Consider the following 27,500-nt stretch of genomic DNA (forward strand, 5'->3'; position numbering starts at 1 on the left):
TTATTTCGTTTGAAACACAAGATAAATCGCTCGATACACAGAGCGAATTGCTGCTATCAGATTAGGAATGCCAACGATCTATTTCCTTTTTCGCGATAGAATCCAGAGGTAGTATTGAAACTGTAATTTCCTGAATACACAGAGCGTGTTGACGCCCCTAGAAAGAGAGAGAGAGAGAAACTAGAGAGAAAATGAGGTTTGTTTTTTATACCCGTAATAATAATGTTTGATAATAATAAATAATAATAATAATAATAATAATAATAATAATAATAATAATAATAATAATTACAGTTCTTGTGTAGTTATATATTTAGAAATGTATTATCTGTAACAATTTTGTATTTGTATACAAATTTATGTTTCAAAAACTACGAAAGAAGGTTCGTTTTTATTATGATGATGATGATGATAATGATAATAATGATGATTGTGAGAGAGAGAGAGAGAGAGAGAGAGAGAGAGAGAGAGAGAGAGAGAGGAAGAAGCTAAAGTTTACCTGTAATTATAATAATAATAATAATAATAATAATAATAATAATAAAAAACTAATAATAATAAAATAATACCTAAAAATAATAATAATAATAATATTAATAATAATAATAATGGGGAAACAGAACTGAGAACAGAGAGAGAGAGAGAGAGAGAGAGAGAGAGAGAGAGAGAGAGAGAGAGAGAGAGAGAGAGAGAGAGAAAGGACCCTAACCCTTCCCTTTAAACGAGACCCGTGGAATATAGAGCGCCCACATTTTCTGACAGTAAATTCACCAGCCTGAAATTCCAACGAATTCGTCCAGGCTTTGAAGCCGTGATGAGTCACTGTGAGTCACTATGCAAATGAATGACTGATGAATGATTGATGAATGACTTATTTGTCCGGCGTGACTCTGAATATTTACGGTCGCTTGTTCTAATGCGGATCAATTCTGACGTGCGAGTTGGAATAGTTCTGTTGTAAGAGTTGGAATAATTCTGATGTAAGAGTTTGAAGCAGTTCTGACGTATGTGTTGGATCAATTCTGACGTACGATGTTGGATCAATTCTGATGTATGAGTTGGATCCGTTCAATTCTGACGTATGTGTTGGATCAATTCTGACGTATATGTTGGATCAATTCCGACGTATGTGTTGGAGCAATTCTGACGTACGAATTTGATAACTTATGATGTAAGAGTTGGATCCGTTCTGACGTATGATGAGGATCCGTTCTGACGTATATGTTGGATCAATTCTGACGTATATGTTGGATCAATTCTGACGTACAAGTTGGATCAATTCTGACGTATGTTGGATAAATTCTGACGTATATCTTGGAGCAATTCTGATGTAAGAGTTGGATCAATTCTGACGTATATGTTGGAGCAATTCTGACATACGATTTGTAGCAATACTGACGTATATGTTTGATCAAATCTGACGTACGAGTTGGAGCAATTATGATGTATATGTTGGATCAATTCTGACGTACAAGTTGGATCAATGCTGACGTACGAGCAGGATCAGTTCTGACATACGAGTTGGCTCAGTTTTGCCGTGCGAGTGAGATCAATTCGTGTCTGGATTAATTCTTAAGTATATACTGGATTAATTCTGAGGTACGAATCGGATCAATGCTAGCGTAAGAATCAGATCAATTCTGCCGGACGAGTCGGATCCATTCGTCCCTGGATCGTCCCTGGAAAGAGTCACTCTTTATATATGCACGAGCATTCGACTCTGACCTAATTTCTTCGCCCCTCGACTCCCGAAAAATGAATACACTCTTCTTCGCTCCCCTTTTCCAGGAAGAATCTAATTATCGGATATTTCCAGGAGCCTCCTGGCACCCGGCAAGGTTTAAGGGGCTGGAATTTCAAGCGAACGGTTCCAGGCAGGGTCTGGCTGGAATCGCCGCGCCTCTTCCAGAGATGACTGGAATGCCATTCACACTTCCGCCGTCCACCAGTTGACCTCCAAAGAGTTCTTGTAAAGGGAGGGAGAGTTGAAGAATGAGGGCCGGGGTGGGGGCGTGGGAGGGGTGGGGGCGTGGGAGGGGTAGGTGGAAAATTCTGATAGACATGGGGTTATCGACTTTTTCCTTTAAACAATAAATAAATAAATAGATAAACAAATAAATTATTAGATAAATAAATAAATAAATTAGGTAAACAAATAAATAGATAAACAATTAAGTAAATAGATAAATGAATATATACACATACAAATAAATGTAAATAAATATCATCGATAAAACTTAAACTTGTAAATGTCCACGGTCCGCATTAATATTAACATTTCACCTTCTCACCTTATTCATGCTCAAATGGTGAGAACACTTGTCTTGTCCATATTTCGAAATCTGGCACTCTGAACTGGACGGTGACTTGCGTGTTCCCATGTACAATCAAGCTTCGTTATTCTAAATTCTTACGAAAGATATTCTGACATCTCTGAATATCAGAGGTGGAGGCATATGAATCCTGCCGGAGAAAGAAATGAGTATTTAGTTCAGTTTTAAATTATATTTAAGAAATTTTAGAATGAATAAAACGAAAGGTAGACAAATGATTAAGTTGTTTGAATACCTATTGTGTAAAAAAAGTGGAGATACTGTTCAAGAGGAGGTGAACATACCAATAGAGAGAGAGAGAGAGAAGAAATGCAGGGGTATAACCAAGTACATGACGTGAGAGAGAGAGAGAGAGAGAGAGAGAGAGAGAGAGAGAGAGAGAGAGAGAGAGAGAGAGAGAGAGAGAGAGTAAAGCCAGCCAGGTACCTAGCGTGACAAACTGAGTCCAGCACTCCTGGCCTCGTCGCGCGCTGCCAAAACTTTGTCCATTTGACTCCGAAAGTGTCACATTGGAAGAAGAAGAAGAAGAAGAAGAAGAAGTCTGCCTGACTTCTCATGCTGGGGGAGGGAGGGGGTAGGTGTAGGGGGAGGGGAAGGAGTGTATTGCCATGTGATTTCCCGCCACATGAAGTGAATCGAGTCCCTTCCTAAGTTCTGCGAAATGCTTCCATTGATTTTGACGGGGGGAGTAAAATGCTTCCATTAACTAAAAGGCCCGGGATTCGGTGCGAAAGATTTATATATATTCTTTCGGGAAGTTTGGCGTTCCGGCCGCGAGGATTTTGTGAAAGCTCGCGGCGTGAGAGAGTTTTCGCCAAATGCTTTCTAGTAATGCTTTCTATTATCGAAAGTCTGCAAGGGATTAAGAGTGATTGGTGTAACTAGTGTCTAGTTTTCGCCTAATGCTTTCTAATAATGCTCTCTATTATTGAAAGTCTAGGAGGGATTAAGGGTGATTGGTGTAGTTAGTGTCTATTTTTCGCTAATGCTTTCTAATCATGCTTTCTATTATCGAAAGTCTAGGAGGGATTAAGAATGATTGGTGTAGCTAGTGTCGAGTTTTCGCTAATGCTTTCTATCATCGAAAGTCTAGTAGGGATTAAGGGTGGTTGGTGTACCTAGTATCGAGTTTTCGCTAATGATTTCTGATAATGCTTTCTATTATCGAAAGTCTAGGAGGGATTAAGGGGGATTTAGTATAGCAGGTAGTATACTCGAATATGCATAAGAACAGATGGATATCTGTAAACTTGGAATAAAATACTCGATTATACTTGAGTGCAGATTGGATAACTGTAGATATGCAGTTAAAAGATTGTTAAGCATACCTTAAGGGAACTTTTGACACACACACACACACACACACACACACACAGAGAGAGAGAGAGAGAGAGAGAGAGAGAGAGAGAGAGAGAGAGAGAGAGAGAGAGAAATATTCTTATTAGCAATGGAAATGTCAAGGATTCATTTTTAACTCATAAAACACAATCTGCATTAAAAAAGGAGAGAGAGAGAGAGAGAGAGAGAGAGAGAGAGAGAGAGAGAGAGACATTACTAGATTCTCCGGGCAACAGAATTGATGTCAATTCCCAGACATTAAGAAAGCCTTCGACAGAGCAACTCTAAAGACAGGCAGAGAGAGAGAGAGAGAGAGAGAGAGAGAGAGAGAGAGAGAGAGGAGAAAAGCAAGCCGCCATGACTAATGAAGGCGTTATGCAAGGCTTTCCAAGGAAAAAAAAAAAGAACGATAATGCAAAAGGAAAATCTTATAGTTACTGATGGCCTGTCAACAGTCTAATTCCGGCCGTTTGTTCCACGTCTCCCGCGCGCTGACCCGAAAGGTTATCATCAGGATTTCCATAATTTTTCCCCTCCCTTCCTCCCTCTTTCCCTCCCTCACTCCTTCTTTCCCTCCCTCCCTCTCTCCCTCCCTCCCTTTTTTGGAGGGGATTTTTCCCTCCTCCCCAATGGCAGACACGTCACATCAACCAATATTTCATTAATGTGATCAAGACTTCCATTTCTTTTTCCCTCCCTCTCTCCCTCACTTCTCCCTCTTTTCCTCCCTCCCCTTTCCCGCTCCCTCCCTTTTTTGGAGGATTTTTCCCTCCTCTCCAATGAGGGCCTCGCTGTCTCAACACATATTTCCTTAAACGTGTTGAAGATTTCCATCTTTTTCCCCTCACTCTTTCCCTCCCTCTTTCCCCCTCCCCCTCTGTTCTCCCTCCTCCCTCTCCCTTTTTTGGAGGGGATTCCTCCCCTCCCCAATAGGGAACACGTCACCTTAACAGATATTTCCTTTAACCTGATCAAGAATTCCTTCTTTTCCCTTTCTTCCTTACTCCTCCCTCTTTCCCCCTCCCCCTCCGTCGCTCTCTTCCCCCTCCCTCCCTCTCCCTTTTTTGGGGGATTCCCCCCCCAATAGGGAACACGTCACCTCAACAGATATTTCCTTATACGTGTTGAAGACTTCCATCTTTTTCCTCTCACTTTCTCACTCTTCCCTTTTCCCCCCCTCCCCCTCTCTTCCCCCTCCCTCCCCTCCACCTTTATGGAGGGAGATTCCCCCTCCCAATAGGAAACACGTCAAGTCAACAGATATTTCCTTATACGTGATCAACGAACTAAAGGGTTTCCATAATTGAATCGGGAAGGTTTTTGATGTTGAAAAAATGTATTAGTGTCGAATTCCTTTGCTCCTTTTCATATAATCTGAAGTTTTGAATTATGTCTACTGTTTATAAAAGTTGCTATTTTGGAAATCATTGTGTTGAAATTTTTTTTATTTCTGTGATTTTAATGCTAAAATATCTTTTTTTTTTTTTTTTTTTTTGAAATCTGAGATTGAATTCAGCCGCTGTGAAAAATAAAACTATTCATTTTGTTTTCATGAAGTTGACAACTTTTGATTTTTAGTTCTCTGAAAAAGAAAACTATTGTGTCAGCTTTGTCTGTCCGTCCGCACTTTATCCTGTCCGCACTTTTTCTGTCCGCCCTCAGATCTTAAACACTGCTGAGGCTAGAGGGCTGCAAATTGGTATGCTGATCACCCACCCTCCAATCATCAAACATACCAAATTGCAGCCCTCTTGCCTCAGTAGTTTGTATTTCATTTAAGGTTAAAGTTAGCCATAATCATGCGTCTGGCAACGATACAGGCCAGGCCACCACCGGGCCGAGGTTAAAGTTTCATGGGCCGCGGCTCATATAGCACGATACCGAGACCACCGAAAGATAAATCCATTTTAGGTGGCCTTGATTACACGCTGTACAGAAAACTCGATTGCGCCGAAGAAACTTCGGCGCATTTTTTACTTGTGTATTTATTTTACGAAATTTAGGCTGCCAAGCCAAGTAATGGGGACTTTCAGTCACTCAGTGCCAAAGACAGTGAAAACAGGAAGTTGGAGTGGCTGGACAGCAGAATAAAGAGATCCAGAAAAGACCTAATGGTGTAACCGGTAGAAAATCCCACAACTGCACTTAGGAGTAACAGTTAGAGGTGTTGGACAGCAAACTTGAAGAAAGGAAGTGGAAATGAATGTAAAGTAAAAGGCTAAAAAGTGGAAGCAGCTACGGGCTACAGGGCCGCTGCAAACACCCTTTAGTAATGCTTACAATTCCTCTACGGTGGAGATTTTTGAATTCCGCTGCTGTCGAAATATAAAATCTTAATTTTATTACCAAAAAATTGACGATTTTTTTTATGGTAATGTATTTTATTTTCATAAATCTGACATCTTTTGATGTCAATGTATTAAAATGACTTTTGATAGTAGGGTAATTTTTTATATTGAAATCCGAAATTATACATAAAATCTGGTGTGAGAACGTGCTACCTTTTGAAATTAATACGGTGAAAATTATGCCCGATATCTGAAATTTGAAATATTTCAGTAGTGATTTTTTTTTATTAGAAATGATGTCATAACTTACAGGTTTTATAAAAAAAGGAATGTTAAAACCGGGTCTGATATTTGTACAGAATTAATATTACTTAGGCTGGAGAGGTATTTCCATTAAAATATTATAGATTAGAGAGGTCCTACTGTTAAAATATTACAGAGCTTATTCGCTTTAACTTTCATATCTGGACACAGTTTTCATTTCGTTTTTGCAATTAATTCTGTTGTAGTATTTTTCTCTTATGAAAAATTTGTTTTATTGATAATAATAATAATAATAATAATAATAATAATAATAATAATAATAATAATAATAATGAAATTGCACCTTCACACGCCTCTGCAACGCAATAATACACCTTGCAATAATTAACGATTACAATCAAAGACCAAGGAGCCTCCACCAAAGGTATTCTACTGCAGAACGAAAAAACGTCGCAATATTTACTAATGGGCAACTCTGAGAGGGATTTCTCGGCGAAAACTACATTTCCAAACGAAGACTACATTTCCCAACGAAAACAAAAAACCACATTTCTTAACGAGAACTGCTTTCTTATAATCGGTCCCTAATGAGGCGTGTTGCTCCGCTCCGCCGCTGAAAGAGAAAATAAGAGGCAAATGAGAATTAATTCTCGGAATTCTCGGAATCCCGAAGCTCCGCCTCTTGAGGGAAGTTTGGATTTAATTTTTTTTTTTATTTTTTTGAGTCTTTTAATGAAGAGTCAGGCCATTCTTTGATGGCGGTTGTGTAACGGCTCTCGTATTGCGATTAGTGGTTTCAGGCCTTTGGGAAATGCGCGTTTCTGATCTATTTAAGATCCTTTGAACACAAATATATATATATATATATATATATATATATATATATATATATATATATATATATATATATATATATATATATATATATATATATATATATATATATACATATACATATTAGACAAGGATATTTTTCTATTTTTTAAAATAAACCTAACCATATTCCAGCACGGGCTTAGTCCCGAAAACAGCCCGTGATAGAGGGATTTCAGGTCTTAGGGAAATGCGTGTTTCTGATGTCTTTATAACCCTTTAAACAGAAATATATATATATATATATATAATCACATTAGACAAGGATATTTTTATGTTTTTTTTATTCTAGCCATATTCCAGCACGGGATCTTGTCCCTAAAACAGCCCGTGGTAGAGGGATTTCAGGCTTTTGGAAAATGCAAGTTTCTGATGAATTAAAGATCCTTTAAACACAAATATATATACACATTAGAAAATAATATTTTTCTATTTTTTTTTTAAATAAACCTAGCCATATTCCAGCACTGGCTCTTGCCCCGAAACCAGCCCGTGGTAGGGGGGATTTCAGACCTTGGGCAATGCATGTTTCTGATGTATTTAAGATCCTACATTCGACAGGGACATTTTCCCATTTTTAAAATTAACTTAACCATATTCCAACACGGGCTCTTGTCCCGCAAAACAGCCCGCCGCAAAGTGGTTTCAGGCCTGTTGGTAATGCATGTTGCAGATATTGTATTGACGATCCTTAAAACACAAATATATATATACCTCACATACAATAGACAGGGATGTTTTTCTATATTTTAAGACTACCTTAACCATATTCCAGCACGGGCTCTAACCCGGAAACAGCTCGTGGTAGGGTGATTTTAAGCTTTGGAAAATGAATGTTCCTGATCTATCTAAGATCCTTTCAACACAAATATATATATATATATATATATATATATATATATATATATATATATATATATATATATATATATATATATATATATATATATATATATATATATATATATATATATATATATATATATATATACATATTCGACAAAGATATTTTTTAAATTAACCTAACTACATTTCAGCAGGGGCTCTTGCCTCCGAAAACGGCCCGCGATAGTGATTTCAGGCCTTTGGGAAATACATGTTTCTGATATTGTATTTAAGATCCTTAAACCGCAAATATATATTGCTGTATTAGACAAGGATATTTTTCAAGGATATTTTTTTAAATGATCCTAGCCACATTCCAGCACGGGCTCTTGTCCCTAAAAGTCCTTGAATTCTAGGAGGAAAATTGGTCCTTTGGGTAATTCACGTCTCTTATGTGATCTTTAAAGTCCTTTAAACAAAAATATATGTACAGTATATATATATTTTTGTTTAAATATATATATATACATACATCCTTTCTGATGTATGTATATATATATATATATATACATACATCAGAAAGGAATAGTTTATCCTTTTTTGTTAAATTATCCTAGCCACATTCCAGCACGGGTTCTTGCCTCTTAAACAGTCCCTAGATTACAAGAAAAAATTGTTCCTTTGGGAAATGCATGCTTCTGATGCATTGAAGGTCCTATAAACACAAATATATATACGTACATTAGACAAGAATATTTTTCTATTATCGTAATTTAATCTAGCTATATTCCAGCACGGGCTCTTGCCTCTAAAACTGTCCCTAAATTAGAAGAGAAAAATTGGACCTTTGGGAAATACATACTTCTGATGCATTTAGGATCCTGTAAACACAAATATATATACGTACATTAGACAAGGATGTTTTTCTATAATCGTAAATTAACCTAGCCACATTCCAGCACGGGCTCTTGCCCCAAAAACACCCCGGAGCAACTTCTGAGTGCAAAACATCGAAGACGCATGATAGGAACGTTTTACGCAGCTGAGAAATGGCGATCGTTTCAGCCGGGATAAATGGCGGAGAATAAAAGTGATTAAGTTATTTTGGGAGGAAATGCAATACGCCTTCAGTTCTTCCATATTTTCGCCGGGAATGTGCCTGGGGTAGGGGAGGGGGTAGTGGGGGGAAGGGGATTGAGAGCGTAATTTACTTTTAAAGTTCAGTTCATAAAAGTTAATTTACCGGTTCTTTTTAGATGTTTTACGGTTTTCCTTTGGGAGCAGATTTCGTGGGAAGGGGAGTTTGGTTTCATATATTTATATATATATATATATATATATATATATATATATATATATATATATATATATATATATATATATATATATATATACATATATATATATATATATCCCTTATGCCTGTATACATATATATATATAAAAATAAATATAACAAAATATATCATATAAATCAAACGTAATCAAACCTTCCTAGATTACCTTGCGTCGACAGACCTCAGCAAAAAGTTTAATAGTTTAAAAAAACAAAACAGGTTGCCTTTTTCGATTCTTTTACTGTACCTCCTTTCATATTCTCTACCTTCCATTTTACTTTCCTCAATCTTCCCCTGACAATAATTTATAGTGCAAATGCTTTGAGGTTTTCCTCCTGTTACACCTTTCAAGCCTTTTACTCTCAATTTCCGTTTCAGCGCTGAATGACCTCATTGGTCCCAGTGCTTGGCCCTTGGCCTAAATTCTATATTCAATTCAATTCATAAACAGCCTTTTCTGAAAGTAAAAAAAAAACTATTTTACAACGATGCCATTCCCCATCAAAAAAAACAAGCAGTTTTAAAAAGTTTCAAAAAACCTCTTTTTCACGACGAGGCCATTTCAGGTTCCTGATTTTTTTTTTTTTTTTTTTTTTGTCCAGCGTTACTTAACAGGTGGACCCATCATCCCTGCATTACTGTAAAGTGACGTCATTAAAGTTGGCGTGGCAGGGAATGGGGGTCAATTGGCTAATTCGTTAACGGACGTTAGGCTTAAGAGGTGGAAATGCGCATGGCGTTATTCTGCTTTTTTTATTTTTTTTTTCTCGGATTCGAAATCGTGTTTTTTTTTTGCCATGTTTTTTTTTATCCATTAAAAGACAAGTGGAGTTTGCGCGTTGGTCTTTTGAAGACTTGAAAAACGTGTGTTTTTTAATCATAAAAAAAAATTGCCTGAAGTTTGACAGATATAATCGGGACTGTTCTGTAGAAACAACAAGGTATCGTGTGTTTTTTTTTTGTTTATCCATTAAAAGACAAGTGGAGTTTGCGAGTTGGTCTTTAGAAGATTTGAAAAATGTGTGTTTTGTTTTATCACGAAAAACTACCGCCTGAAGTTTGTTCTGCTGAACGACAAGGTAAGTGCTGGTTTTACGTAGTTTTGAGTTTTTTCTTAAATTTTACTGCTAAAATAAGCAGGTATGTAGGTTTTGGTTTTACAATATCCATTTGCAGTTATGATTGTGAGTGTAGGTTTTTGGTTATAAAATATCCTGCAACAATTATGATTGTAAAATAGGTTATGGTTTTACAACAGGCAACTACAGTTATGATTGTTCGATAGGTTATGGTTTTGCAGTATCAAACTACAATTATGATTGTGAATATAGGTTATGGCTTTACAATATCCAACTACAATTATGAGTGTCTTCATTGGTTTTGGTTTTACAATATCCAACTACAATTATGATTCTGAAATAGTTTGTGAAATATCTCATGGTTTTACAATATCCAACTACAATTATGATTTTGAAATAGGTTGTGAAATATCTCATGGATTTACAATATCCAACTACAATTATGATTTTGAAATAGGTTGTGAAATAGGTTGTGGTTTTACAATATCCAACTACAATTGATTGAGAAATAGGTTGTGAAACTGGTTATGATTTTACAATATCCACCTACAATTATGTTTGTGAAATAGGTTATGGTTTTACAATATCCGACTACAGTTATGATTGTGAAATAGGTTATGGTTTTACAATATCCAACTACAACTATGTTTGTGAAATAGGTTGTAAAATAGGTTATAGTTTTAAAATATCCAATTACAATTATGATTGTGAAATAGGTCCAAAGACAATACGCTACGCTATAGTGAATTTTAGTTCATTATTATTAATAATTAACTTTACCTAATGTGAAATTGAAATTGGATTGTTGGGGGTAATTTAGCAGTGAATTTCAATCGATAGTTAACTTCTGCTTTCGTACGTTTGAAAGTGGGTGGTTATAGTTTATTAAAATCAGGGTTAAAGTGCTATCTAACTATATTTCTCTTTTGATATGAAAATATAATTAGTTATAGTCATGCCTTAGTGGTTTACCAAAACCACAATAAGTTTTAGGACTAGGGTACAATCGTCTGACAGTTTTGAGATTCGTCAAGTTTTTTTCTCTCTCTCTCTCTCTCTCTCTCTCTCTCTCTCTCTCTCTCTCTCTCTCTCTCTCTTTAAAATTTGGATAATACAACACTCTCTGGATGATAAAATTTGGATAATTTGCCATAATTCTTCAGTTTTGATAAGATGCTCTGAAATTATTTCTCTCTCTCTTATAATTACTCTCAGTTTAGAAATACTTTTTAGGCTTTGATGCCCTCTTTGTCTGTTTATAATCACCTCTGATAAAAGAGGCCTTCTATATGAGGTATACCTCTCATGTCATCTCACGTCATCTCGTGGATGACGTGAGGTGATATGATTTTATAAAAATATTCGTGATGAAACGAATGACATTACTTACGCTGCAGATCGTAATTAAATAATTGTTATATGATTAGTAGTACTTAAACGCAGTATAATTAATTCATTAGATACTCCAGGGTAAAAGAAAGTTAATGAATAGCTCATTAGCGCTATGAGCAGTTACAGAATGATTATAAAAAACATTTTTGATAATACTAATGGCATTACTTACGCTGCATTTAGTAATTAAATCCTTCTCATATGAATATTAGTACCTAAACATAGTATAATTAATTCTTTAGATACTCTAGGGCAAAAGAAAGGTAATGAATAGGTCATTAACATTATAAGTGACTGAAGTGACTCTCCTCAAGAGTAATTTGAGTGACAGAGAACTCAGAGAGGTTTACGTAGGACAGGAATGGAAGTAGAAAATATCTTTTCTTCTTCTTCTTCTTCTTCTTCTTCTTCTTCTTCTTCTTCTTCTTCTTCTTCTTCTTCTTCTTCTTCTTCTTCTTCTTCTTCTTCTTCTTCTTCTCGAGGAGGAAGGGAAACTAGTCTGATTCCTCTTTGTGACTAAAACAGTTTTGAAGTTAAATATGCATCACATATTGAATGTCATTAAGAGGTATATATGTACACATTATGTACTGGGAAAGTGTTAGATGTAGAGTTTGAGAATCTGTTATGTGGAGTAATTAATTATTTTTATTATTCACTTAGTAGAGTGGGTTTTAGGTCTCGTTGTCAAGGGCTATATATATATATTGTTATATATATATATATATATATATATATATATATATATATATATATATATATATATATATATATATGTATGTATATATATATATATATATATTTATATATATATATATATATATATATATATATATATGTATATATATACACACACACACACACACACACATACACGCAGCATACAATACCATGTAGATATCAGCCATTTCTAAACCGGTTAAAAATACGTCCCATTTCACGAGCAAGTTAAAAAATTTTTATAACGAGCATATGATTCCAAAAAAACTAATTATTCCTCGTTGCATAACTTTCACGCCCACAGTGGCTAAACACCCAGTGAATTCCCACGTCTTTAAAAAGATATCAGGATATTGTTTCCCGATAGTTTCTTGTTTTAAAGACCACGGGCCAGAAAACTTTCTTAATAATTTAGCCAAATTGTTTTCCAATCGACTATCTGTTACGGCTTTGGGTAAAGAAATATGAAAGTTGGTTTTGGTTTTAATCTGTACGGACACCCACACACACACACACACACACACATATATATATGTATATATGTATGTGTGTATGTATGTTGTTTATATGTGTACATGTTTATATATGTATACGTGTATGTGTATATTTTTGTTTATATGTGTGTGTGTATGTGTATCTATGTATGTATAGATGTGTATGTTTATATATGTATATGTGTATATGTATGTATGTGTGTGTATATATGTATATTTTGTTTATATATATGTGTATGTGTATTATATAGATATTTTTTTATATATGTATATGGTATATGTATATATAAATGTTTGTATATTTTATATGTATGTATATATATAGTATGTTTTATGTATATATATATGTGTATATATATATTTATATATATGTATATATATATATATATATATATATATATATATATATATATATATAATGGAATTGCTGTGAAATCTGTTAAACATTAGGATAATATTTATCGAAAAAACCTATTTATTTGTTAAATTACTGCTATCAGTTATTTTCCATACTAAGTAATTTTCACAAACAGGGGTATCTCCAGGTTAGAAACAAGTCATTGCCACATTCATACTTAAATTAACTATTCATACATCCAAACAGAAGACTCGCCAACAGCACGTCTAATTCTCTCATATACACTGTGCTATTATTATTATTATTATTATTATTATTATTATTATTATTATTATTATTATTATTATTATTATTATTATTATTGTAAATTTACACTTTCTCGTTGTAAATATTGCGAAAATAACTCTCTCATTCATTCGTCCAACCACTCACAAACTCAAGCAGCACTCAGACCTCAGAGTAACCCATTATTACTCACATACTCCAGGTAATCAATTCTTTTATTTGTGTGGGGACAGGGACTCTGAAGAGGGGGGCCGGGGTTAGGAAGCCCTTGATAAACTGCAAATTCCCTTTATTTTTTATTTTTAGTTTTTTTTTAAAGAAATACAGAGAAAATGGACTTGAATCTGACATATTTCCTCCATGACATTTCTGTGGATTTCGCTCCTTTTATCTAATTCAAGTAACTTTAGAAAGTAACTTTAGAAAGTTACTCTAGAGTTGAAGAGACAGTGCTGTCACGTTACTCCTCCAAGTGTCAAGAGAACGATAAAAACAGTTTTGAAGACTTGTTCTTGGAAAACAAAACTTTAACATACTTTTTAATTTAAAAATTTTTTTATATTTTTTTCAATGAAGAGGATTGAGCGAATATGTAGGCTGGCGTAGGATAGGAAGGATGTTCTCTCTCTCTCTCTCTCTCTCTCTCTCTCTCTCTCTCTCTCTCTCTCTCTCTCTCTCTCTCTACATACACATCTGCATTCATGTACCTGTGCACATATGTGTAATCACATGCAAAATTGTATATTTATATTTACGTATTTTTTATTTTATTTATTTATTTATCTGTTTATATAATCTCTCTCTCTCTCTCTCTCTCTCTCTCTCTCTCTCTCTCTCTCTCTCTCTCTCTCTCTCTCTCTCTCTCTCTCTCTCTGTACATACACATCGGCAATCCTATACATGTACATATATGCAAAATCACTCAAATTTGTATATTTATATTTACTTATTTTTTATTTATTTATTTTATTTTTCTGTTTATACAACCGTTCAACTAAACTGGATGCTTAACCGGGTTATATGCCGACAATGTCCGACATTCTCAGCGGTCACCAGTCCAAATAATGACCATGCCCAGTGATTCATAACCTTAACCTTGACTTTGCTGATATGAAGAGATTTGAATTGAATTGAATATAGAATTTGGGCCAAAGGCCAAGCACTGGGACCTAAGAGGTCATTCAACGCTGAAACGGAAATCGACAGTAAAAAGGTTTGAAAGAACCCCAAAGAACCCTAATTATTGCCTACAGTGCACCGCATAAGGTGCACTGATGGAACTACTTTTCCTAAGGGGTGATATGAGGAGAAGCATTTTAGGATGCATACATATACATATACTTATGCATATACATATACAAATACATGACTTCACCGAAAGGGGCAAACATCAATTTTCGTGTCCATTATTCTTAAACCTAACTTTGTCAAATACTCCTCTCTTAAATTTAACTGGCGAAGTTCGGGTTTTCTTCCTAACAAAGTTAGGCAAAAGGTAATTACTCCGAGTTTGTTCCCTGTTCTGGAATTATGGATGAGAGGCGCTGATTAATATTAGAGGAGGAAGGGGTGAGGGAAAAAGGGAAGGAATGGGTGAGAGTGAAAGGGTGGTGAGGAAGTGAGGAGGAGGAAAAAATGAGGAAATTTGTGAGAGAACAAGGGTGAGGAGGTAAGAGGAAAGTAAGAAGGGAGGAAGGGGTGAGGAAAGAGGGAGGAAATGGGTGAGAGAAAACGGGGTGAGGAAGTGAGGAAATGAGGAGGAGGAAAAAGGAGGAAATTGGTGAGAGAAAGAGGTTAAGGAACTAAGAGGGGGTGGGGAAGGGGTGAGGAAAAAGGGAGGAAACGGGTGAGAGAAAAGGTGGTGAGGAAGTGAGGAGTGAGGAGAAAGGAGGAAATTGGTGAGAGAAAAAGGTGGGGGGGGTAAGAGGGAGTAAGAGGGAGCAAGGGAGTGAGGAAGAGGAGGAGGAGGAGGCGGAGGCGGAGGAGGCGCAGGCGCAGGAGGAGGAGGAGGAGGAAAGGTTTTGAAAGCAGTTCTGTTATTGTGACGAGTTTTAATGAACAGTTAGAGCCGTATTTCTGTTACGCTTTGTAACCTTATATTATTATTATTATTATTATTATTATTATTATTATTATTATTATTATTATTATTATTATAGTAGACTTTTTGTACTAATTGTTAATACTTAAACTTTCGTGATAAGGTAATATCATATTTTGAATTTTGTCATTCGAGAAGTCAACCTTGGCTGTTGTCATATTAAGGTGGCCTTGTGCCAGCACGGGCTCTTGCTCCAAGGAGCACCACCCTATAGAACCCAAATATTCATTTAATATTTTTTTATTTGGTACAGCATCCACGTTTTACGCTAATGGCCAAAACACACCTTAATTGTTCGGGAACTATTTTTCAAAATGTTTGCAATTGAACAACAAATTTCAGACGACAACAAAATTATTTGTTGACAGTTTCCGTAGTTTGTTTCCAGTACAAAGAGTAAACGCTTGGCTGTATATGGGTAGTTTGTTTCCGTGCGTGTGTGTGTGTGAAGAGAGAGAGAGAGAGAGAGAGAGAGAGAGAGAGAGAGAGAGAGAGAGAGAGAGAGAGAGAGAGAGAAAAATGATTAATGAGAGTGAAACCTTTCCCCATAGCCTCAGATAATTATATTTTGAACCTCCCATTTTTCTGAGTGAAAGTATACACGTTTGCTGGAGTGAAAATCAGAGTGAAATTATAATAAATGAAATTATAATAAACTATATTGTTTGAGCAGCGGTGTTTTATAAGACCACTTTTCAAATTAATTGTCCCATAGATTATTACGTCGTTGAGTCTAGAGGTGCACTGTAGGCATTGCTTCAGGTTCTTTGCAGCGTGCCTTCGACCCCTAGCTGCAACCCCTTTCGTTCCTTTTACTGTACCTCCTTTCATATTCAATTTCTTCCATCCTAATTGATTCATAGTGCAACTGCTTTGAGGTTTTCCTCCTGTTACACCTTTCAGCTGAATGACCTCATATGCCCCAGTGCTTGGCCTATGGCCTAAATTCTAAATTCAATTCACTTCTACATTCAATCCTGCGGTCGATCAGAACTTTCTCACCGAAAGTTTCCTCACGAATAGTTAATACGAATAATTTACACGAATAATCTGACTACCTGCTAACGGCCTGAGAAAGTCCCTCTCAATGAAGAAGGAAGGATGTGATTATTCGCTTCATTGGCTTGAGATCTAATAAGGGATTTTTTTGAAGTTATTTAAGGGGAAAAGGGAGAAATTTGGTGGTTCCTCTTTAGGACTAAAATAGGATGAGGGTTAGTGCCGCCAGTGCACCTCACGGCGTGCACTGTAGGCATTACTAAAGGTTCTTTGCAGAGTCCCTTCCGCCCCTAGCTTGCAACCCCTTTCGTTCCTTTTGCTGTACCTCCTTTCATATTTTCTTTCTTCCATAATGCTATCCACCCTCTCCTAACAATTATTTCACCTGTTACACCTTTCAGACCTTTTACTCTCAATTTCCTTTCCATCTCAGAATGACCTCATAGTTCCCAGTGCTTGGCCTTTGTCCTAAACTCTGTATTCCATTCCATTCCTAAGTAGGATGGCTGATGTCAGGTTGAATCTCGTTCGGCTGTTCCGGAATATGTTAATGAAATGTTGATAATACGATAATGTGATATACGTCAGAAATGAATACTGGGTTTTATATATTTATATTCCTTTGATAGTTCTAAGTTAATTAGTGGTAAAAGTCAATGAGGGTTTAAAATAGCCTTTTTTTGTATTCATTTAAATGTCTCCAAACGGAATTTTATTAACTGGCATTTTGTCAATTAAAGGACACGCCAATGTCACCTGAATTACCTGAGAGCCAATTCAAGAAGAAGCAACGTAATTTACGTTAAATCCTGGAATTACTTTAACCAGTCAGGAATGAAATTACGAGTAGGAATCGAGAGGAACTTCTCATCACTTGAGGGGAAATGGTAGTACCAACTCCCCTCTCCCCCCCCTCCCCTTCCTTGCCTCTGCCCCTCCCCAACATAAGTAAAAAGAAAGAAAACGGAAAAGAAAGCTCGAATGTTAAACGAAGTGGAGATGAAATACTTCTTGAGGTTCATCTCTGGTGGTCTTTGCCTGAACTACTTTACGTAGCCTGAGTAGCTTGTTGATATGCTTGGTTGTCAGATTTCTTGATGCTTTTATTCTGGTGGATTTATACATGTATATATGTATATGTGTATTGTATATGAATATGTATATATAACAGATAATGTATATATATATATATTTATATATATATTTGTATATATATAAATATATATATATATATATATATATATATATATATATATATATATATATATATATATATATATATATATATATATATATATATATATATATATATATATATATATATTCTGCATTTGTAGCAACCAACTCATTTCAACCAAAAGGATAAAAAATATTCAAAAATATTCCCCTTGAGTAATACAAGAGAAAAAAAAAAAGAACTATTAACCCTCAGTGAAATAAGACTTTGTTTTCCAAAGTTTCCCGTCTGAAAGAGACTCGCAGGACATTGAGTCTCGCCTCCTTCAGACTTCTAACTGGTTTTCCAATTCCTAAAAATGCTTAGCAGTTTTCGGAGACAAATATACTGCCTGTTTGGAAGAGTTCAAGTTATGTTTGAGGTTATATATATTGTTATGTGTGTATATATATATATATATATATATATATATATATATATATATATATATATATATATATATATATATATATATATATATTTATATTTACACACACACACACACATATATATATATATATATATATATAAATGAATTATATCACATCACATTGATTCATACACAGGCATTAAGTGTACAAACGTCCTTTAATATCCAATTCATATTTACCTAGGCTAAGTAATATATTTTCATATATGTCACCCTCGAAGGGGAATTTTTTTAGTTGATAATAAGTTCTTCGTCTCATGGGCTCGAACCACGGAAGACAAGAACTCAGGGCTATACAGTGACGCGCATTAAACCACACGGCCATGATTTGCTGAATTATGCTGAAGTCCGTTCTTGTAGTTAAATAATTTTTAATAGATTTTTGTGATGTTTCCCGTTATATTCATCATACACTGTGTTATTTTCAAGTGCAGTTTATTATACCTGCGTAATTTTCCTTTGTAGTTAACTATACATTTGTATTATGAAATGCAGTTTTTGCTACATAAGTCAGTTTCATACGTACTGCGTACTATACATATGTTCCTTGCAAAAATTTTATTTTTTTTTGCATAGGCTTACTATCATTCAATCCTGGTGAAGCCTAAGGCCTAATTAGATATATTCAAGTCATTTTGTTTTAAAAATATAATAATGATAAAACCTCAAAAATTTATGAAACACAAACTCAGATTCCCAGCACTGCTTTTGTTTCTTACCAAAATGATTTTATATTTTGGGAAACAAAATAATTTTATATTTTGCAAAACAATATAATTTTGTATTTTGCAAAACAAAATAATATTGTATTTTGGAAAACAAAATAATTTTACATTTTGGAAAACAAGATAATTTTATATTTTGGAAAACAAAATAATTTTATATTTTGGAAAAACAAAATTATTTTGTATTTTGGAAAAAGAAATTTTATATTTTGGAAAATAAAATAATTTTGTATTTTGGAAAACAAAATAATTTTGTATTTTCGAAAACAAAATAATTTTGTATTTTGGAAAACAAAACAATTTTATATTTTGGAAAACAAAATCATTTTATATTTTGGAAAACAATGTCCTTCAGTGACGGCTTTGCAGTAACGACGGGGAACAAAAGACTTCATTAAAAAAAAACTGTTCCAGGAAAACAATAGCTTAAGTAACTTTTTTTTTTTTAACTTTTTTTCTTTGTTTTTTGTTGACGCTGTGAATGCAGAATGTCATATTCGGGCGGGGAGTCTGCAGTGGGAAATAGATAGATCTCCAGTACTCTCTCTCTCTCTCTCTCTCTCTCTCTCTCTCTCTCTCTCTCTCTCTCTCTCTCGTCAGAACACATGATATTCAAGAAATCTAATTAATACGTTTCCCTATATCCTAAAGAAAATACTTTCTCTCTCTCTCTCTCTCTCTCTCTCTCTCTCTCTCTCTCTCTCTCTCAGAGTACAAAAGAAACTATTTGTTGTGTTTTCTTTTTAAAACAATTTCTCTCTCTCTCTCTCTCTCTCTCTCTCTCTCTCTCTCTCTCTCTCTCTCTCTCTCTCTAAGTACAGTGAAACTATTTATTCTTGTTTTTATACTTCAGTTTAAAACCACCTCTCTCTCTCTCTCTCTCTCTCTCTCTCTCTCTCTCTCTCTCTCTCTCTGTTTTTGATAGTTTCTTGTAAATATTGTAATTTATTACTGATAAAAAACTTAGGTTCCTATATTGAGAATCAGTGAACTTACCATTCTAAGAGAGAGAGAGAGAGAGAGAGAGAGAGAGAGAGAAATAGCTTTAAAAAGACAACTATAGATAGTTTCTTTTGCATTTTGGAGAGAGAGAGAGAGTATTTTCTTTAATTAATCCGCTTCCCTATATCCTAGATTTCTTGAATACCATGTTTTCTGAGAGAGAGAGAGAGAGAGAGAGAGAGAGAGAGAGAGAGAGAGAGAGAGAGAGAGAGAGAGAGAGAGGGTATGCACACACAGAAAAAAAGAAAGTAAAATAAATATGCAGAGGGCGTAAGAAAAATGCCCAATAACAGTCACTTCTCCTGAGAATATATTCGCGCGATGGCGATGTTATACAAAGGCTCTGAGCGTCGTAACGTTCCCCCAAAGCAACAATACATAGACGATATTATGTATCCGAGCTCTCCCATGTATCCTAGAGGACGCAGACGACTGTAACATACAGTAAGCCTTGTTTCGTTACAGGTCTATATATATATATATATATATATATATATATATATATATATATATATATATATATATATATATATATATATATATATATATATATATATATATATATATATTTATTTTATAATATATTTGCATATATAAAAAAAGGGCCTGTATTATAAATATATGCTATGGACCCTGTATATATATATATATATATATGAAGACTATATATAATCTGTTCTATATTTTATATTTTATATAATAATAGATCTTTTTCATTTCCTCTCTCTCTCTCTCTATATATATATATATATATATATAATCGGTATTATTTCATATATAAATTTCTCTCTCTCTCTCTCTCTCTCTATCTCTCTCTCTCTCTCTCTCTCTTTTTAAACTCCGACGAGAGAGAGAGAGAGATCTAGAGAGAGAGAGAGAGAGAAACTTCAGAGAATATCTAGAGATCTATCTATCTAGAGAGAGAGATCTATCTAAATTTTTACTTCATCATGGGGATCTGATGACAATAAAATAAGACTGCATTGCAGAACAAGGTGAAAAAAGGGGGCCTGTGTTTAGAAAAATTGGATGCTGATGGACCCTAATTTATCTGAAAGGTTTTTCAAATCTCTCTCTCTCTCTCTCTCTTCTCTTCTTTTATTTTCTCTCTCTAACAATATACAAACGCTGGAAACTCCTACATGAAGACTTGTATGTCCTATGCAATCTAAAAATGCATATCTGTGACAAATTTGGAATTTTCAAATAAATTCTGATTTTTCCAGTTTGTAAAATGACCTAATATCCCTAACACAGTATCTAAGACCATTGTACTTTCGATAACACTAATATGTGAATTACCCTGAGATTAATGTAACATACAAAATCTCTTTGTCATGACCTTTCATTAATCCACAAATCAATCGGTGAGAATATTTGTTCAAAACTCAGAAAGTATGACTCGGGTCTAGAGCGTGTCACCAGCGTATAACCCAGTTCCATTTCATGAATATTGAAACTTGTACTACGAGAGTTACATGGAATGCTTATTCTTTTCTTGTATCCTTACGGTCAGTTTGTATATGAATATTTATGTATGCGTGTGTATATCATCTGTATTGTCGTGTCAGTATGATGGAGGCATAGGGTAGGCCATATCTAGATTTATACTGGATGTCATGTTCTTTTTTTTGTTGTTGTTATTATTATTAGTATTATTATTATTATTATTATTATTATTATTATTATTATTATTATTATTATTATTATTATAGTTAATAATGATGGATTTGATTTATGAATATAAATATTGAATTACACTTTATGACTACAAAAAGCTCCAAATTTGAAAATTCCTTTTGTGTATGTAGGTTAGGAACACTTTCAATTAAATATAAAATCCTGCATAAGACCATTTTACAAATTACATACTAAATAAACTTTAAATATAACCCACGCAAGTATTAAAAAGTCCCTACAAATCTTCTATTTCACCCCTGACAGTCATTTTGACAAAGCCACTGTAATCAGAATCAGAATGGCAAAGTCATTCTGACAAAGCCACTGTAATCAGAACTGACAAAGCCACTGTAACCAGAATGACTACAAAGCCACTGTTACCAGAATAACCGACAAGGTCATTCTGACAAAGTCACTGTAACCAGAATGACAAAGTCATTCTGACAAAGCCACTGTTACATAACCGACAAAGTCATTCTGACAAAGCCACAGTAATCAGAATGACAAAGTCAATCTGACTAAGCCACTGCAACCAGAATAACCAAGTCTTCAACAACACAAGACCAGAAGGTTCAGACTGCTAAGCTTCCCCAAGACTTCACCAATTCCCCATTTCCCTTCCTGCTCCTCCTCTCCTTCCAGACACAGGAAAGAACGATTCTCTCTCTCTCTCTCTCTCTCTCTCTCTCTCTCTCTCTCTCTCTCTCTCTCTCTCTAAAATGGTGTTTGTTTCCCCTTTCCCTCTCTCTCGGCTCCGCGAGTTTAATGCAGGCGTTCCCCTCGTAGACAGAGAGCGTACAGAAGGGTAGGAAGAAGGAATCCTCTCCCCTCTTTCTCTATTACGGTCGGGCATTAGGAATTCTTGATGATGAATTCCCTTACACGCTTTCCTGGAGTGGGAGATGGAATGGCTCTTGTGCCTTCTGGGATGGGAGATTGATTCCAACTTGTTCTTGTTCTTGCTCGAATGGGAGATGGAATGGAAAATGGATTCTATATCTAGTTTCTGGAGATTGATTCCAACTTGTTCTTGCTTGGATGGGAGATGAGTTGGCATCTAGTTTCTGGAATTTTCTCTGATTTCCTGGAATGGAAAATGGGTTCCAGCATATACCTCCTGGAAGGGCAGGAGAATTCTCGTAGACTTCCTGGAATGGGAGATTGATTCCAACTTGTTCTTGCTTGAATGGGAGATGAATTGGCTTATCTAGTTTCTGGAATGGCAAGGGGAATTTTCTCTGATTTCATGGAATGGAAAATGGATTCCAGCATATACCTCCTGGAAGGGCAGGAGAATTCTCGTAGACTTCTTGGAATGGGAGATTGATTCAAACTTGTTCTTGCTTTCTGAATGGGGGGAGATGAATGGAAAATGGATGTCACCTAATCTAGTTTCTGGAATGGAAGAGGAAAATTTTCTCTGATTACCTGGAATGGAATATGGATTTCTTATTTTCCTCCTGGAGTGGAGGAGGAAATATTCCCATATACGTCATGGAATGGAAGGGGAATTCTCAGACGTTCCCTGGAATGGAATATGAATTACCATATTCAATTCCTGGAATGGAGGGGGGATTACCTTTATATACTTCCTGGAATAGAGGAGGAATGATCAGATTCTTTCTGGAATTGAAGGTGAATTCCACACCTGTTTCCTGAAATGGGGAGGAACCCTCATAGACTTCCTGGAATAGAGGGTAAATTGCCAATCTTCCAGGAATAGAGGAGAAATTCTCATACGCTTCCTGGAATGGAGAGGAATTTCTCCATGTACTTCCAGTATTTAAAGCAGATAATATAATTAAGGAAATCACAAGATTAACTGCTTTATTGTTACATTATGCAGTCAATGAAAATTTATTAACTTAATACATCTTTGAAGTGTATAAGTTAAGTAGATTCCAAGTTAATTAATAAGTAAAAAATGCGCCGAAGTTTCTTCGGCGCAATCGAGTTTTCTGTACAGCCGCTGCAGTGTCTAATCAAGGCCACCGGAAATAAATCTATCTTTTGGTGGTCTCGGTATAATGCTGTATGAGCCGCGGCCCGTGAATCTTTAACCACGGGCCGGTGGTGGCCTATACTATATCGTTGCCAGAAGCACGATTATGGCTAATTTCAACCTTAAATCAAATAAAAACTGCTGAGGCTAGAGGGCTGCAATTTGGTATGTTTGATGATCGGAGGGTTGATGATGAACACACCAATTTGCAGCCCTCTAGCCTCAGTAGTTTTTAAGATCTGAGGGCGGACAGAAAAAGTGCGGACAAACAAAAAGTACTGAAAGAAAATTCATCTTCCTTTAGAAATACAGACGTAGATTCCTCCATTCCTAATCCACGTGTTTCCCCCCCAAAAAAACAAATTGACTCGTACTCGACTCAAGTACCCACTCGAGCATTAGGCCTAAAAATTCAGGACCTCCAAGAAAAACGAAGAAAAGAAAAGTATAAAAGTTTGCTGGGCTGAAATTTCTATTATGATGCTGGAGTCAGTTGATTAGGTTCTAACGTGACCGCATTTGCATAGGGCGGAAGTGAAGGGAGATGAGAGAGAGAGAGAGAGAGAGAGAGAGAGAGAGAGAGAGAGAGAGAGAGAGAGAGAGAGAGAGACGGAGAGACGGGGAGACGGGAAGGTAAACAAACCTAGGCTTATTTGGGTATGTTTGTGGGTTTAAAGAATACGTGATACAAAAAATCTATATTACTTTACATATTAAAATTCCTTAGTGATATTTCTACAGTATTTTGTATTTGAAAAATACTAAGAAATGTTGATTATTTTCCAGGTGTATATTGCTTGTAGAAAGTTTAGGTAGGGTTGTCTGAACTGAGTTACTGATTTCTTGTAGTTTCACGATTTGGAAAGATCAGTTATTACGTTCGTTGTTCTGCCTGTGGATGGCAAATTCAGTAGGTTAGATAGATTTTTATTTAATTTTTTTGTCGTTTATTTGAAACATTTTTTTGGATACAATTTTGCTCTCTATATAAATGGTATACTTTACAAATCCTGAAATCACTTTCAAATTAACGTTAATGTTTTTCTCTGCATGCATCAACTATCTCTCTCTCTCTCTCTCTCTCTCTCTCTCTCTCTCTCTCTCTCTCTCTCTCTCTCTCTCTCAATACTTGTATATTGAAATAGCCCACAAATAAAAATTATCGTCTTGCTGAATGAGGCAACCTCCCTCTCTCTCTCTCTCTCTCTCTCTCTCTCTCTCTCTCTCTCTCTCTCTCTCTCTCTCTCCATATATGAAATAACCCAGAAATAAACACTACCGTCTTGATGCGTGAGGCAACCTGTCTCTCTCTCTCTCTCTCTCTCTCTCTCTCTCTCTCTCTCTCTCTCTCTCTCTCTCTCTCTCTCTCTCTCAATACATACATTGAAATAACCCACAAATAAACACACACATATACATATATATATATATATATATATATATATATATATATATATATATATATATATATGTATATATATAAATATATAATATATCAATAATGTATATATACATATATATATATATATATATATATATATATATATATATATATATATATATATATATATATATCTATATATATATATATATATATATATATATATATATATATATATATATATATATATGTATAATATATATATATATATATATATATATATATATTATATATATATATACATATACACATACATACATACATACATACCCCTACCTAGAACTTTATCCCTCAGTTCCTTCCAAAAGCAAATCACACCAAACAATCAATACAGTCTAGAGAAGACGGAAAACTAGCCAACACCCGAACGAACTAACAACAGCCATGAAATTATATTCCAGGGGCATAAAGCATCGACAGCAAAAGGGGTATGTATCTATTCAACGGGGGTAATTGATTCGAGGGAATTGATTTCTCGTATAAAAGGGGTTTCGACGTAAGGGAAGGAAGTTTCCGGTGATTGCTTTATGGGATGAGTTGGAGGTTTGGGGGAATTTCGCTTAACAAGATGGTGTTTTCGTATTTTTTTCGTTTTAGTTTGTTTGGGGTGTAGGGTGTAGGTGTATCGTTCAGTGTGTTTGTGTTTGTGTGGATACATATATAAATAAATATCTGTAGATATATATATTACTTATATTATATGTATGTGTATTATTTATGGTTATATATGTATATGTATATATGTTTTATATGTGTGTATATATATGTATATGTTTGTATGTAGATGGTATTATATATATATATATATATATATATATATATATATATATATATATATATATATATATATATGTATATGTTTGTATGTAGTATATATGTATATATTATATATATATATATATATATATATATATATATATATATGTATATGTATGTATGTAGTGCACAGTATGTATATATATTATATATATATATATATATATATATATATATATATACATGTATATATATACACTGTATATATACATACATATATACACACATACACATGATTACATACATGTATACATACATACATACATTATATATATACAAATATATATATACAAATAACTTTTCCTCTGAAATTATCCTGACGATATTACACCACCATCAAAGTCAGAACTCAAAGCACTGCTCTAAGCCATATCAGCAACGCTGTCTTAAGTCAAAGCTATCTCTACAAATCTCAAAGTACAAAGAACGCCTAAACCCACAAATCAAGCCATTTCAACCCTTTGCCTACGTATGAAGTCTTGTTCACGTTCCATTTCGTCATATACAAGAGACTACTGATATGAAACTAGACTCCCCTCATCCCTCCCAACAAGGTAAGGTGAGACCAGACCTCCCAAAACCCCCCCAACCACCACCCCCTCCAGAGAAATTCCTTCACCCAAAATCCTATTACATATGGGGAACAGAAATCCTCGCCTATGAATACCTGATTTAGGAAAGAGGTCCTCGTCGTTGCCTCTCTCTCTTTTCCTCCCCACCTCGACGGCTCTCGACAATCCCCAATCTCTAGATTGCCTGTTGAATATAATGAATGTCTAGGTGAGCTCTGCCAAGGGGGGGAGCTGATGTATAGTTGGGATTATCCAGACGAGGAGATAAGGAAAGAGCGTTTAAAGCGAGGTTTAATATGGGCTGCTATTAAATTAACCCGTTCGCTTGCTCTGTTCCTTTCCCTGGGAGAGGCTTGCTGGTTGTAATCTGTTCACACACACACATTTCCTTATATAGATATATATATATGTGGTTGTGTGTGTGTGTGTATATATATATATACAAATATACACATATATATATGTGTGTGTGTATGTGTGTATATATATATATATATATATATATATATATATATATATATATATATATATATATGTATATATGTACATGTATATATATATACACATATATATATGTGTAATATATATATATATATATATATATATATATATATATATATATATATATATATACATATACACACACATACATCTTTTGTATATGTAATGTTGTGAAACATTTTAATCCTTATCTAAACATCATAAACAATCCATTTCGCCGTTAAAGAGAAACAAACATCACTGTAATAATGAAACAAAACATTAAAAGACATCAATCACAGATAAACATTTCCCTAAATAAAAAAAAAAAACGATTAAACCACCATTATAATTCTCACTACAACGACGACCAAAGTCTGTCCAGAACGCTCCCGAACTCACTCATTAGAAAGCACTGCCCTTGCGTTGACACTTAACAAGGGTGAGGGT

The 27,500-nt window shown here is 34.8% G+C and overlaps 1 protein-coding gene across 1 annotated transcript in view; it reads right to left on the reverse strand.

Annotated features, from left to right (window-relative positions):
• Positions 1–27,500, reverse strand: part of LOC136825171 (uncharacterized) — a 68,030-nt gene that overhangs the window by 21,142 nt on the left and 19,388 nt on the right. The window contains exon 2 of the mRNA XM_067081197.1: positions 12,080–12,245. Coding sequence (XP_066937298.1) covers positions 12,080–12,245 — 166 coding nt within the window. The remainder of the gene's footprint in view (positions 1–12,079; positions 12,246–27,500) is intronic.

This window comes from Macrobrachium rosenbergii, chromosome 37 (assembly GCF_040412425.1).
Source record: "Macrobrachium rosenbergii isolate ZJJX-2024 chromosome 37, ASM4041242v1, whole genome shotgun sequence".
Classification (NCBI taxonomy): domain Eukaryota; kingdom Metazoa; phylum Arthropoda; class Malacostraca; order Decapoda; family Palaemonidae; genus Macrobrachium; species Macrobrachium rosenbergii.